General features: G+C 43.6%; 1 protein-coding gene across 1 annotated transcript in view; it reads right to left on the minus strand.

The window, feature by feature from the left end:
* The window catches only part of ppargc1a (peroxisome proliferator-activated receptor gamma, coactivator 1 alpha), a 266,147-nt gene extending 257,267 nt beyond the window's left edge, over positions 1 to 8,880 (minus strand). The window contains 1 exon segment of the mRNA XM_030088542.1: positions 8,800 to 8,880. Within this exon segment, the coding sequence (XP_029944402.1) occupies positions 8,800 to 8,880 (81 nt within the window).
* Positions 8,881 to 14,584: the final 5,704 nt, after the last annotated feature.

The following is a 14,584-nucleotide window of genomic DNA, read 5'->3' on the forward strand; positions in this document are numbered from 1 at the left end:
GGCGGTGTAGGAGCACGTCTGTGCAGAGGTTAAGAAAAGCAATTAATCGGCAGCAGAGATAATCAAAGGAACCTCCCCCTCCAGACACCTTGGTCGGGGAAGCGCGCGAGCGGAGGAACGGCGAGACAGACAGAGAGAGAGAGAGAGCGAGAGAGAGAGAGGGGGAGATGGGAAAATACTTGTTTACAGGCGCTGCTGGCGCGATCAAAAGCGCGGGGGTTCAGCTCCGCCACCGGGGCCCTCCGTTTCAGGTGGAATTGATAACACTTCAGATGTACAATTCAATGTTTGTGAGAGCACTTTTACCTCCCGGTGCGAAGGCAAGGATTTTTCACAGTCTAAGCTGCATTGCCTTTCATCTCAGATTTTGCAAGGTATCAACAGATTGTCAATGGTGAGGAAGACATTTTTTCCCACACATAATCAAAGAATGTAGTGGTGGCGTGTGCCTGGCGCTCCCCACGCTGCGACGGGAATTCAGAGAGAGAGTACAGCACGAGGAGGCTGCAAAATAAGATTAATATCTCAGGAAACCAATACTGTGTTTGCATGAAACAAGAAGCTCTAAATATTAGAAGGAAAGGTTAAGTGTTTTTCCTCCTTGTTTTAAATGAACCGACTAGAAACATGAGACATTCTGCAATGATAATATTTAAAAAAAAAAAAAGGCTTCTCCTTCTGTCTATAATTAGATATTCTGCATGACAGATTTTAAAAGTTCCAGAAGGAATCAAAGCTTGTTGCTCCCTCTGGTGGTTCACATCTCCCTTTGGAATTGAAATGAAGTGTGCTTTGGCTAGATTTATGCTTCATAAGTGGCTCTGAGCTGTGTCGAAGCCTCAAAAATGACCGTGGAGATGCAGAGCAGCGAGAAACGACAAGAAGCCACACTTGAATCTGCTGTCCCATTCAGATAAATAACAGAACTTCAGCGCCAATCCTTTAAAATTCCAGACAACATGGTCTTTTGTAAATGCCAACACGGCTCCCACAAGGAGCCAAAAACGTTCCTTTACGTTGAACTGATCGAAAGTATGTAAACATCTTGCAGCAGAATCTCTGGCAGACGGTTAGCAGGTCAGCAGCGAGCAAGTGGCGGCACTTCCACAAAGTCTTGATTAGATAATTATCCATCCATATCTTGGCAATATGCTGCAAGGGAACAATGCGCTTCTCATTACACCGCTGACAGGCCCTGCATCTGTGGGCTTTCTATCTATCAAAAGCAAGGTGCTCGGCAGGCACACACACTTGTTGATTAAAAAAAAAAAAAAAATGGACGTGCCAATGTGGATATTAGATGTGCTCCTTTGAGGGAGGCTGAGAGAAGCGAGAGCAGGTTGAAGGACTCGGAGCGGATCGTGAACTGAAGCCACGTCAAACACTTAAACCACTTGGAAGAGGAAATGAGGCTTTTGATTCTGTCTTTAAGGAAAATAACTGAGCGGCATTTGAACTGAATTCAGCCCCTCGGTTTTTTTTAAAACTACATTTATTTTTACATTGAAGTACAATTTATAGGCACTTATGGTTCAAACTCCTATGAAACGCTTTACGATTCTGAATAACTACTTATTTGACATCTACAGTCACTTTTTTCATCTCAAATGATGATTTTAAAGGCAACATCTTTTTTCCTCAACAGAAAATTGCAGTCATGAAAGTCACCATTAAATATAAGTGCATGATATTAAATATCTGCAATACATATATCAATAAATGTAACTTAACTGCATTATGACTCGACACACTGTACAGTAAATGAATGATTCTCTTCATTCAAAATGACAGAAACTACATTTACAGTACAGCTAACTAGAATAAATAAAAAAATGTGCAGTTAAAGTTTAAAAATTCTATCAGTAGTCAATTTAATCAGGGCACAATTCAGGAATAAATTACCAAAATCAAATTCAACAAGCTGCTTTGCTTCCAAAATGCTACTGATGAGAACTGCAGTCACGTAAGCCATATACAAAAAATAAAAAAAACTGAAAAATAACTTAATATTGCAGTAAAAGCGGAGGGAAAGAGAAACAACACTGTTATTTAGAAGAGATCATCATCTACTGAAGTGCTTGTAGTTATTTGAAATCATATCATTATCATAATATTGCATATATGATGTTACTCAACACTTGGATCTACGCCAAACTACTAAAAGACAAATCCTAACAGCATCATGTTCACCAGTGTAAAAACCAATGAGTTAATACCTGTCTCGTTCTCATCTGTCTACAACTGGTTTAGGATTCTGGAGTCAACTAACAAGAGAGTGAATGTTTCAATGTTTACCTTACAAATAAAAATGTATGATAACTACGACCGAGCAGCATTGACTCATGACAATTTGTTTTTTAATCAGAAAAAATGTCAATTTATTATTCTCAATTTTAATACACCATCATCAAATCTAAATATGTAATTATTCCAAAAAGTACAATATGGTTTCATTTCAGTTTTGAAAACAGGACTTCAAAGGTGCTGTAGGCAGGATTCCGCATCTCCGCCATCTTGCTTAGGGTTACCTAAGCAAGATGGCGATTTGACCCATCTAAGATGGCGATTTGAAACCCAGGATAGCCAATTCGGTCCTGTTTTCTCTGACATCACGCCCTTACGCAAGTTAAGCCCCTCCCACAAGAACGCCCGACGAATGCCCCTCGACCAATCACGGTTAGAGCCTCATGGGCTCTTCTGATTGGTCGAAGATACCTGGAGCTGTCGAGATTCCTTTTCAGCTCAGAACAGAGACAGATGGAAACGCTGCGCCCTCGCGGTAGTGCAGTTATGCTACACTCCTAAAGGATTATCAGTGGATACTCTAACATTTAATCCAAAGAGAAAACAGAAAAATTAGCATTGACTAGCAAAATCCTGCCTACAGCACCTTTAACCTACAAGTATTTTATTGTATATTTCTTTTCTGTAACAAAATGCCTTGAACACCGCTGCTGAGTAATACATAATTTATCTCTCAATGTCATGTAAAAAAAAGCACATTCAACACTGAAAACTTCCTGAAACACTCAGAAGCACCTTTCACCCGTCAGATAGAGCGCTGGACACGCCGTCTTACTGCAGGCGAGCCATATCATTTCAGACGGTAAATTACTGAATGAAAGTTTAAAGGAATACTCCAAAGATTTTGGACCCACGCCCTATCCCTATCATTTACAAAGTGAGATAAGCTCATAAATACCTTTCTTGTGTTTGTTTGTCCAGTGCCTGGCTAACAGCTGTTAGCATCGTAGTTAGCTTAGCTCAACTGCGGCAGGTGAAGAGGAGGCAGAGCCAGACTGAGAAAGTGGACAAAATACTCCTTCCAGTGGTCCAGGGGACGGCGTATTAGCACGTGAAGTAAATCCGAATGGTTATAAAGCATTTTAAAAGACATGTTATCATTTCAATCCGTTAAAATAATGTTTTGATCCACACAGACCTGCGCATGCGCAGTGCTCCGCGGAAGGATATGCCGGAGCACAGCAGTAGAAGCATCGACTCAGCCTGACTCTTAACTGGGCGTGACTCCAAACCCCAACATCAACAGTCTGATAGAGCGGGTCAAAAAGATGGACAGGTGGATTAATGAATGCCTGAAAATGAGCTTGAAGTTATAACTCCAGTCTTCAAAAAAAAAAAAAAAAAAAAAAAAAATCTAACTACCTTTAGTTCATTTAATGAAAATGAACTCTGAACGACAAGAACAACTGCAAGGCTTTGTATTCAGCAGGTTAGGTTTTCAACATTCTGAAAACCTTCCATGAAATTTGACACCATCATTTGTCTTTACATTTTAAAATCAAGCCAGATCATCAAAATACTAATTTATCATTTCTATTACAATAACCTAAATCTTCAATACCAACAACCTGAAGATGCATGCTCCATTATTGTTCCTTTCAACCCATCATTACCTTGTTGTAAAACAAAAACAGGTTTTTGTTGTACGATGTAAAAGCTTTCCACAACTACATTGGAGGAATTATAATTCAATGTAGTTAGAATAAATGTCACAAACAGTATCTGACTTCACATTACATCATGCTTGCAAGATGACTTTATTCTGCTTCGCAGGATGTAACAGCTGTCAGAGGAGTCAACAAACTGCGTGCAGCGGACTGCAGCCTCGTCCGTACTGTACTATTCCTCCTGACTAACTAGCAGCAGTGGCTCCTCTTAAGCTCCAAGCAAAGTTTAGCCAAACCCAACCGATGGACGATTTGACTTCTAAATCATGGGAAAGTAGTGCAGATTCCCAGCCGTCGTCGTCTCTCAAATCCAACAGTAATACCTTCAAATCTCCCAATCAAGAAACGTAAAGATAACCCCTGTAACATCCATCTAATAATCCATCTTCCATATCAGCTTTATCCAACTCAGGGTCGCCGGGAGCTGGAGCTGATCCAAGCAAAAGGGAGGAGACAGCGCCGACTGGGGATGCTTATTTCTCTGTCAGCTAAACTTCAAATGCTGCATTTTGAGTCCCAGTAAGACGTATTCAAGGTGAAGCATTCACTGACTTCATGAAGCCTTCAACAGGTGGAACCATGTCTTATTGTTACGCTGCGAACACAGCAGGTCAACGAAGTCAAATTGGCCTTGGTTAGTTTAGTGCTGCTCGCAGAACTTCAGATGTGGTCAAAAATTGCTCCAGTGGCACAATAAGTCTTTTTTTTCTTAGTTTTGTAGATGAAAGTATCGACAAGATGTTATTTTGTAAGAAAACTTTTTTTCTTTTCACAACAACAGCAGCGTATTACACTGCTGTCTGATGGCTTTATGACAGCGGCTCTTGGCAAAACGCTTCATGATCGTTAAATCATGCCTTTTACGGTTTCTGCTCAACATTTAAATATTCCTTTTTCTGATCGAAAGTTGATCACAAAGCTGAGCCACACACAAACCTCCAGGATAATATAGATCCGTCTTTGGATCATAGAGACAGGCTATGCATGCACATGGGGAAGAAACCAAAAATGCTGGAAGTGGAAAAACCACGAAACATAACAATGAGAAATGTGCTTAGGCCACAGCAGATCATGTCTTTTGCATGTTTGATTTGAGAAAAGTTTCTCACTATGAGGCTTCCCTGAAGCAGCCTGAGCAGTTGGGGTTCTTCCTGAGGGGTCCACAGTGGTGGCCTGTCAACAAGTTTCTGGTTACAAGCTCACTTCACATGCTCTTCGACCACCATAGCTCAATATTATAGATAAAATCAATTAAACAGTCACACAAGAAAAGCTGTCCCTTATAAAGTAATTCATTATTTCAAACTATATTCAAAGACAAATAGTTACTATTAATAAATGTTGATTGATTTTATAAAGAACCTCTTACTCAAGGACCACTCGGCTCTTCTTAAGCTCAACAGTCAGGTAGGAGGTGAAGACCAAACTTCCAATGAAGACTTTTACATAAAAATGAACCCCAGCAATAATCGAAGCAACTTCAATCCCCACGAGTGAGTGTGTCGTATTTTAAGAGCACGGCCTCACACTGCGCTAGGCCTGTGATCACTCACACACTCAAAAAAAAAACCAGTCATAATTAAATGTTTTTATTTCTTCCTCGGTGTGAAGTGGGCTTCCTCTAAAACTGTTCAACTTCTCGTTACAAAAAAAAAGACTAGTGTGGATCAAATACTGAACATAAGAGCGCACACAAAAGGAGCTTTCATTAAGCCAAGCCACCGAGTGAGTAGTGAAGTAACTTGAGCCTCGCTGTGATGAAACATGCTGTAGGCAGAAGCAGAAGCATAAAAAAAATGCATTAGCTCCGACTGCCTCTGAGAGCATGCTGCGTTACCTGCAGCTTCTTTTTTTTTTTTCACTCCTTTTTCTGAAACGTCTTGAATGATAGACTTCACTCTTTTTGAGCCTGGCTGCCAAGTGCTGGCACGCTTTTTGTCAAGACAAACTGAATACATTGCTTTTGAAGAGCGACGGATGGCTGGCCGGGCAGGGATCGGCGCCTGGAACTCCCAAGGAAAGAGGAAGAAAAAAAAATAAAAAATAAAGCACAAAATGTGTGATGAAACTTTCAGCACCACGGACAGCGGCAGCCCTCCACAAGCATGGAGCAGGCAGGAGGGGCTCTCTCTGTGTGTGTGTGTGTGTGTGTGTGTGTGTGTGTGTGTGTGTGTGTGTGTGTGTGTGTGTGTGTGTGTGTGTGTGTGTGTGTGTGTACAGCAATAAGTTCATTACTTAAATTAAGCAAAGGCAGCATCTTCCCCACCCCGTGCTTTTCAGCTATCCCCTCGTCTGCTCTTCTAAAAGTGGAGGCGCTCACCCCAAAAGCACGCACACACACGCACACGCACACACACTCCTGCGGCAAAAACCCAGCTTTCCCAGTTTCTCCCCCTCCGTCTCTGTGTCTAAGGCTGAATAATGCAGGGCCTTTACCCAGAGCTCAAGCATGAGTGGATAATCTGGCCACAAGGACAGGCTGTGTCAACATTTCCCTTTACTTGCTTATTTATTTATTTACCCGCCCGCCGTAGGACTGTGGGAGGCCGGGAGAGGATATGTGCATGGCTAACAACAAGGAAGGATTTTGAGGGGGAAGCGTGCAGACAGTTCCCCACCAAGTTTGGGAAGTTGCATGCAAAACCATCCAACTTTATTACTCGTGATACACCTACAACTGCCTGCAGTTACGAGTATAATCCATCATCATCTCTGGCTTAATCAGTTTGAAAGTGAAGGGTAATCCAATCACCATCAAGTCTATGAAATGCCAGAAACGCGATCATTACAGTTCCTCACAATCAAAAATTAAGTTGTTTTTTTTTTACAGTTTGTCTCTTTGGGGTGTTTATTTCTCAGTTTCATACTGTTTAAAGTATATTTTTCCAGTGACCAAATGTTCTAAATTGGGAATACTCAGTGTGTAGTGCTGCATAAATAGGAAAAACAGCCAAATTCACACAAAAAAAGTTGGTTTAATTGTGTTTGATATTTTTCCCTATGATTTTGTTGATTAGTTTATCCATTTTTTGGTCAAATTGATTCAGCCGTAGTATAAATATGTCCAAGACGCCACAGATTTTACAGTACGTGCATCTGTCTTCGAACTGGTTTATATTCAACTTAGAGTTGGAGAAAGCTGAAGCTGATCCAAGCAGATGTAGGACAAGTTGCCAGGCAAGGACGAACACAAACACAGGACCAATATGCAAACTCCACACAGAAAGCCTCCCAAACCCGCACGGAATTGAACCGAGAACAATTACGCCGTCCTTACAGTACATTGCTTGGTTGAAACAGACACAAGGAGACTGTCAGCAAGTTCCAAAGGCTTCAGTGGACCAGCTGAGTCCAAACGTCTGTGAGAATGCAGCCAAAATCTACAATGCTGAGGAGATGCTTCATTGTGGATTTAAGCGTTTGTGAATGCACCGCTTGCAACTTATGTGCCTAAATCCATTTTGCAACAGAAAACTGATGAGGCTTAACTGTTGTGCATTTAAAAATGCCATTCACGATGACTTTGCACTTCTGAGTCATGTTTCGGGCGGCTTTTGTTTCCTGCGCCTAAATAACGGTTACAATACGACTCTCGCCGCAGCCAATCAGGAGCGCGGGCTTTAAGAGCCCTAATCCTCTTTAATTTGCGATTACTTGTAATTCAAAATAGTAGCCCACTAAACCACGGGAGATTGATTGTTTAAATGTCCTCCTCCACTGTATTGCAACCTGGATGCTGATAACAGAGAAATAAATATCCTGTATATATATCCTGAGCTCTCATGGTGACATTCAAGTAAATTACCATAAAAATCACTGTACAAATATTTTGGCATCAATCACAGAGCATAAATTGCTAAATAGCTGGGAGCCCTCTTAGCATTCATAGAGAATGATTTCATTGGCATTCTTGTGGCAGATGACTTGAGCCGCACACGTTCCTCACACAAATTAGAATGTGAGAATTAAGGGGGATTTCATACAGCACCATAAGTGTGTTTTAAAGGCAGAACTGATTGAGCTTGAGGGAAGAGGGGAGGAATGAGGTAATTATCTCCAAACAGACACCAGCCGCTGCTGAGCCGGGTGAGGAGCAGGCCGCACACACCCCGGGATCAAAGTGCTCAGCATCCTCCGCCATGCAACAGCACCAGCACGGCTCTCCCCGGGCTCCCAGTTCGCATTACCTGATATCAGCGCCTTACCTGGCAACCCACAGGACTCACTCACAGACACCGGGTTATTATTAGGAAAGGAGCCGGAGCCTTATGATCTCTGCGTGAGAGGCATCACTCAGCGCGCACGCGGAGACGCTGCCTCTCCGTTACTTCAAAGGAATGCTAAGTGTGTGTTTACCTCTAATTTATTGATAAAATTCCTGGCATACGATTTATTTTGTCTCGTAGGCTAATTCATTATTGATTTTAAGGGCAAGCTGTGGAAGTTCCGCCGAGGAAACCATTCAGAAAAGTGTTTTGGAGACAGTGAGGCAGACCTGCACGTGGAAAGAAAAGAAATTAAAGACAACACAGACGGGAATCATGGAGCCTGGGGACTGGCTCACACACTGGAAATGCAAATGACATGTATAATAGTAGTTAAACTATATGGATCACGTGTTTAACCAAAATTAACTTCTGCGTAATGTTGCTGTTAATTGCCCCCCCTGCAGTGGCAGGACATTTGCGCCTTTAAGTTCCTGAAGTTGTATTTGCCTCCAGTCTGATGCTTTCTGGCTCATATTTGAAGTTATTCTATAATCCTGTTTGATCAGATCCCGGCACAGTTGCGCTCCGGTGGGAAAAAGACGCGCGCCGCCGCGTCCTACCTGCTCGTAGCACGTCTCCCAGGTGAGGTTCAGGAGGCACGAGGAGAACAGCTCCTCTTCCGTCCGGCCACAGCCGTCCATGGTGCGTCTGCGTGGGCGTGGGTAGGTGTGGGGAGGTGGGGGGGGGGGGTTCTTTCAGCGTCCTCCCGCGTCGAAGCGTCTCTCCCCGCCGCGTGTCTTCGCGCTCTCTTCCCCGCTGCCCCGCTTCGCGTCTCCGTCCGGTGGAGACGATCAAGCGCACGGCTGCGGAGTGCTGGCTGATTCCTCCGGTCACGTGGCCGCCTTCTCCCAAAAAATAGGAGTAGGACGCGAGCGAGTGACGTGATTCTCAACGTGGGGTCCGTGGACCGCCCTCCGGGTCAGGTGCGCAAAAGGCGCGTGAAAAACACTGAAACCTGACGGTGACTCCAAACTACAGACAACACATGGGTGTTCCTGTGAATTTCCAAAGATGACAAAGGTGAAATAAAGTGGGAAAAGTTCAGACTGGTAACAGTATTCCCACATGAAATTCCTTTTTTTAAAGTTTAAGGGTACTTTTCGTGTTATCTATGACAATGAATAATGCTACCTCAGTGAATCGGTTGTTTATTTTTGTTGTTTTAAATTCTATGTTACAGTTACTTTGTGCTGCAGCACTGCTCTCTCACCATGCTGTCAGAGGATCCCCGATTCGAGCCTGAGTTAGTGGATCTCTCTGTGTGGAGATTGGATCTTCTCCCCGCGTCTTCATGGCTTTTCTCACACAGTTTCTAAAATAGTTTGCATTTGAGGTTAATTCCTGTGCGAGTGGCTGTGATTGTTTGTCGTTCTTTGTTTTCCCTGTGATGAACCGGCGACGGGTCCCAGGTTTATCTTGGCTTCACCCATATATTCGGCTTCGACTGGCTCCGAGACCCAAATTTGGACAACGCGGTAGAGAAGATGGATGGATGTTCACTGACTCCGGGCTCAGCCATTAAAACAACCTTATAAGCCAATAATGTGAGGCAGCCAGTTGTAAAGTGAACTTTTTGTAACTTTTACTGCTTTGGGCTTTTGTGGAGAACATATCAAGAGTCAACCATGCAACACTGCTTTTTTTTTTTTTTCTATTTTTTTAAACAGGAGAGGAAGTTCAGTGATGTAAGTGTTCACCGATTTTTTTTTTTTTTTTTTTTTTTGCAGATATCTGGAGCAGTAATTGGATGTAGATTAACTGGGCTCCTGTTCTGTGCGCATCAGACTGCAACCAGTAGCGAACATCATACACATTAAGCGAGGATCAGGCTGAAGTCTGCCGTAAGTGGTGTGAAATAATAATAAATGTAGCCTCTGCTTCAGATTATGCAAAATGAACAATGAAACTGCTCAATCTGAGAGTGAAGGCCTTGGTTCTTCTTCAGTATTGGGGAGGTCGGTGACACTTGTTTCCTTCTGACAAAAAAAAACGACAGGCAGATGCAGCTCAGAGCTTCGGCCTCATGACTCTTCCTCTGGCCCACTATTGACTCTGCGCTAATCTGAAATCATTTCTGCATCAGTTTTTCTCCTCGCATGCAGTCGGTAGATTAATTTCACTTTCAAGAAGCATAAAAATAGAAATTCTTTCATTCGTTTAAAGAAAAGAAAAGTCTCCCGAGAGTCCTGACCTCTCCACCCCACTCTCCACAATTTTGCCTCCTGCGCTGACATTTTGAACACTTAGACATCGTCGGCATTTGCACGTTTACGTGGTGCACTCTGGGATTTCCGGCAACAAGTTGGTCTATTATAGGGATGAAAGGGTCAATAGTCTGGCTGCGCAGTGATTCAGTGGTTAGTACGCTCACCTCATAGGGCAATACTGCGCTTCGGGGACATTCTCTGTGGAGTTTGCATCATGCATGTTCAAAACATGCATGTTAAGTGAATTGATAGTCTTAGGACTTTACAACAATACACATGGTTCTTGGTTAGGAAACATACCAGATAACCTCCATTGTTACGTAGAAATCTATTCATTTATGAAACCAGATGATACTGATCAACAAGGAGCTTGTTTAAGACACAAAAGTCTGGATGAGCTTTAATTTATGCTTCTTTACTTAGATATAACAGAAGTTATTTTCATGCTTTTCTTTTAGTATACATACAGTGAATGTTTTCAGAAGTAAATCTGACATAAACGCATTAAAAAAAAACACAGACGATCACCCAAATTTTGGTGTTTTCTATTCTTTCCGAAACATTTTGTTCTTAAATGAGACTTATTTATAAACGTAGATGTGGAAGAAAATACTGAAACTGAATCGGCACTGTTAAAAGACAAACACTTCCACTCCCTTCGACTCTCTTGAAAGGTGTGTTCCGTTGTTCCTGTTGGCGTGACTCGACTCCCCTCTCTGTCATTTGTGCATCTCGTCCACAGAGACTTGCTGACAGCACACAATTTCCCGCACTGCTCGGCCCGGGAATCCAGCCTCCGCGGAGCTCTAATCATTTGGAATAAGTGAAAACAAGCGCGCATGTAAACCGTGCTTTCACTGCAATAAAAGGTAAACTCACTCCACCTGTAATTCCTCCTCCCAGGTTTTCATCGCCGCCTCACTTGCAACACGCAGCCGTACTCTATAATCAGTCGTACGTCTCGCTGTACTCTCTCACACCTTCAGAACTTGCTCAGATACTCAGACGAATGTTTCTGACACGTCACGGTCTTCGAAAATAGTTTTCATGAAATGAATCTTGTTTTTCAGCCTCTGAAAGAGAAGTATCGACTTTATTAGAGGAGACAGGGGGCTAACTAAGCTCATATCGAGAGCCGCCTTTTACCACACTGTTATCAAGGTGTGCACCACGCCGCCCGACGGGCCTTTTGTGCTTCTCTCGCCCTCGCCGGGCCTTCTTGTTTGATCAGACGCCGTTTGCCACGCACGATATCATCACCGTTTGAAGTGCGGTCAATTATCTGGCCTGCTCCGTATTCCCTTTTCCTGCTGAAAATATCCGCAGTCTCAGAGAGACGGAGGTTGTTTTCTGTAGTGACTGGTCATAACCCAGCCCACGCAGTTTCATCTCGCTCGCTCTCACGGGGCTCGCTCCGGGTGTCAGAGCTGTAATTTATGATAAAATGCACAATATTCCTGAGCTTTTTAAAAAAAAAAAAAAAAAATAGACTCGAAACTGAAGGACCTGCAGAGGTCTGCTGTTTTAACAAAAGCTGTGTTGGTTATTTATGTTGGATAAAAGACTCGATATGGAAGAAGTGGAGGAAGTTGTGGGAGACAGCTGGGTTAAAAGACTCAATCCCTTTAGGGATTTATCCAACCTTCGTTCATTGATAGGTGGGATCAGGTCCAAGGAATTCATACAAACCTTTGACGGTGACTGATCTTCCTCCTTTTTGGTTTCAGGAATTGTCAACTCAAAAACATAACGTGTTGCGCTTTTAAACGAATGGATAATCTGGGGGGGGGGGTAAAAGTGGCGAAATCGCTCAAAATCTGTGACGGCAGGCAGGGTCTGATGATGAAGTTCGGGAAAAGAATGATGCCAGCAAAATGAAGAGCAGTTTGTTCTGGAGCCTTATCTGTCACCATCTACCATAATCTGTCCTGTGCCGCAGATTAATTTAAAGATTATGGAGTGCCATACATTTGCACGGTGCAGGGGAGCAGTGCCTCCGTTCTGAGGACGGGGAGCAGCCCGGCTCGCTCCTATAGCCTGCATCCTCCGGACTTGTTTCCTCCTTCGCCCAGTGACACATGAAAGCTTTTCACTGAATCAAATCAACAGCCTGAGATAATTCAGTGTGACAATGTAACAATTGTGTTAGTGTGATCTTATGTGGGGGCTACTTCTATCATTCGCACATATCTCACCAAGGCTCGCGGCAATCAAATTGGGTGAAAGTTCGGGGAGGGACGCCGCCGATCCGGCAGGCGTTGCGGGGGGGAAAATAAATTAGGTCAAATCAAATATTGTCCCCCTCCCCTTCTTCCTTCTGCCTCACAGGTAGCGGCTGCACATTTCTGCACAGGTGCCTTCAGTAGTGGCGTGATTCATTTCAAACTGGCAGCCCATTTTAAACATGCAGTCTACATGCCACATCTCCCCTACATAACCAATCTATCAAGCCTAACCCGGCGGTACGTGCACATACTCCCATATCACAGAGAAGGCTGGAAAGCAACTGTCATAGATGGCATGATTGAATTGTTCCCTTGCACTGTCACCAGAGGGGCTATTACTTCAAATTAGCATACAAATTCAAACCAGGACAGATGGATTTGTCACATTCCAGTCGCCATCTTCCTGGAAGATTGGCTGTGCTTGTGCTGCGCGATGGAGATAAGACACCTGTCTTGGTGCTGGTGGGGTAAGGACCAGCGTGGGATGGGAGGAGGACTTGGTGGGTGGATGGATTTCCTGAAACGCTGAGGTGTTCTGCAATAAACTTCCCTACCCACGGTCTCAAATGATGATGAGGCACCATCCAGGACTCTGTGGGTGGCGGGAGATTGAGCTGCAGCGAGGTGGTGATTCACACTGTTTGGAAACACGCTGAACAATACCTGTCTGGTATTTGTTTGTGTTTGCTACTTTTGGTGAGTTACTGTCAAAAAAAAGCCACATAAAATGTCCCCTAACATCAGCACAGGGTGGCAGAATGGATGCGGAACAGCTGTGGGATGAAACTCAGTGTATTTTTAGGCGGCTCGACACTTCATATTCTTGACTTTGAGAAGTTTGCAGGCTTTAAAAGCAAAACAAAAGCTGATCACCGAAGCTCTTTTTATTCTTTGGGAGTGTCACTGTTAATTCCTCCGTGGAGATTTAAACGTGCGAGTTATCTCGCGGCTTGACTCGGACACGAGAGGTCAGACTGCACGCTCTCATCTCGCAGCCTCACATCAGACACTAACCAAATACAACTTGGGAGACAAAATGATTTTCATTTGTAATTATGGCAGCCCGAATCAATGGGAAATATTGAGCATGAAAAACTGTTCTTACCTCAGGATCAATTCTATATAATTTCCAAATCAGCTCAAACTAATGGGTTTTCTATTGGCTTCACTTCGGAGAGAGCGAGAGAGAGAGAGAGAGACTAATCTCCTTGGCACTATTTTGTGGTTCTGCGTAAGTTCCCCAGCAAAAGGCCATCCACTTAAAAACTTGTCTCCCAACAGTCCAAAAAATATTGAAGCGCACATGCTAATTTCCTGACTTGGCATATTACACAATCTGCAGACTTAATTTAAAACTCCCATAGCAGGTCTGGTATCTCTGCCTGCCTACATCCAGACACTACAGAGATTGTGGAAAAACGCTTACCAGCTCATTTCTGCCTCTATTCTGAGTTCAGTGTTATGTATATTCCCTCATAATTGACGTTAAGCTGAGACGTCGAACAGAGCAGAGCAGGAAAAATAAAAAGTCCCACGTGAACGCACGGAGCGGCTCATCTGCTCAACGCACAGGACGGTGACGCTGGTGTCAAATTACAAGGATTTTTTCCAGAGTTTGGGCAGTTCACGTAATAAAAAAAACTGAAACCCGTGCACAAAGCGGCGCAGCCAGGACGGGCTCCGGCACAGCGGGGATTTCACACTGATCTCGCTCCGAAACATTTGTAATTAACATTCCCCCTCACTCCAACTGTTTCTGAAGCTATCAATATCCCGGTAAGAAGATTTAACTTCCCCGAAGAGCCGGGGAATCGGGCCGGGATTTGCCAGGTCAGAACGCGATTGCTCGGTGCGCGCGTGCGCGCGAGGGTTAAGCGAGAAGTTTATGTACAGCTTATGCTGTCATTTTAATG

This window comes from Salarias fasciatus, chromosome 3, assembly GCF_902148845.1.
Source record: "Salarias fasciatus chromosome 3, fSalaFa1.1, whole genome shotgun sequence".
Classification (NCBI taxonomy): domain Eukaryota; kingdom Metazoa; phylum Chordata; class Actinopteri; order Blenniiformes; family Blenniidae; genus Salarias; species Salarias fasciatus.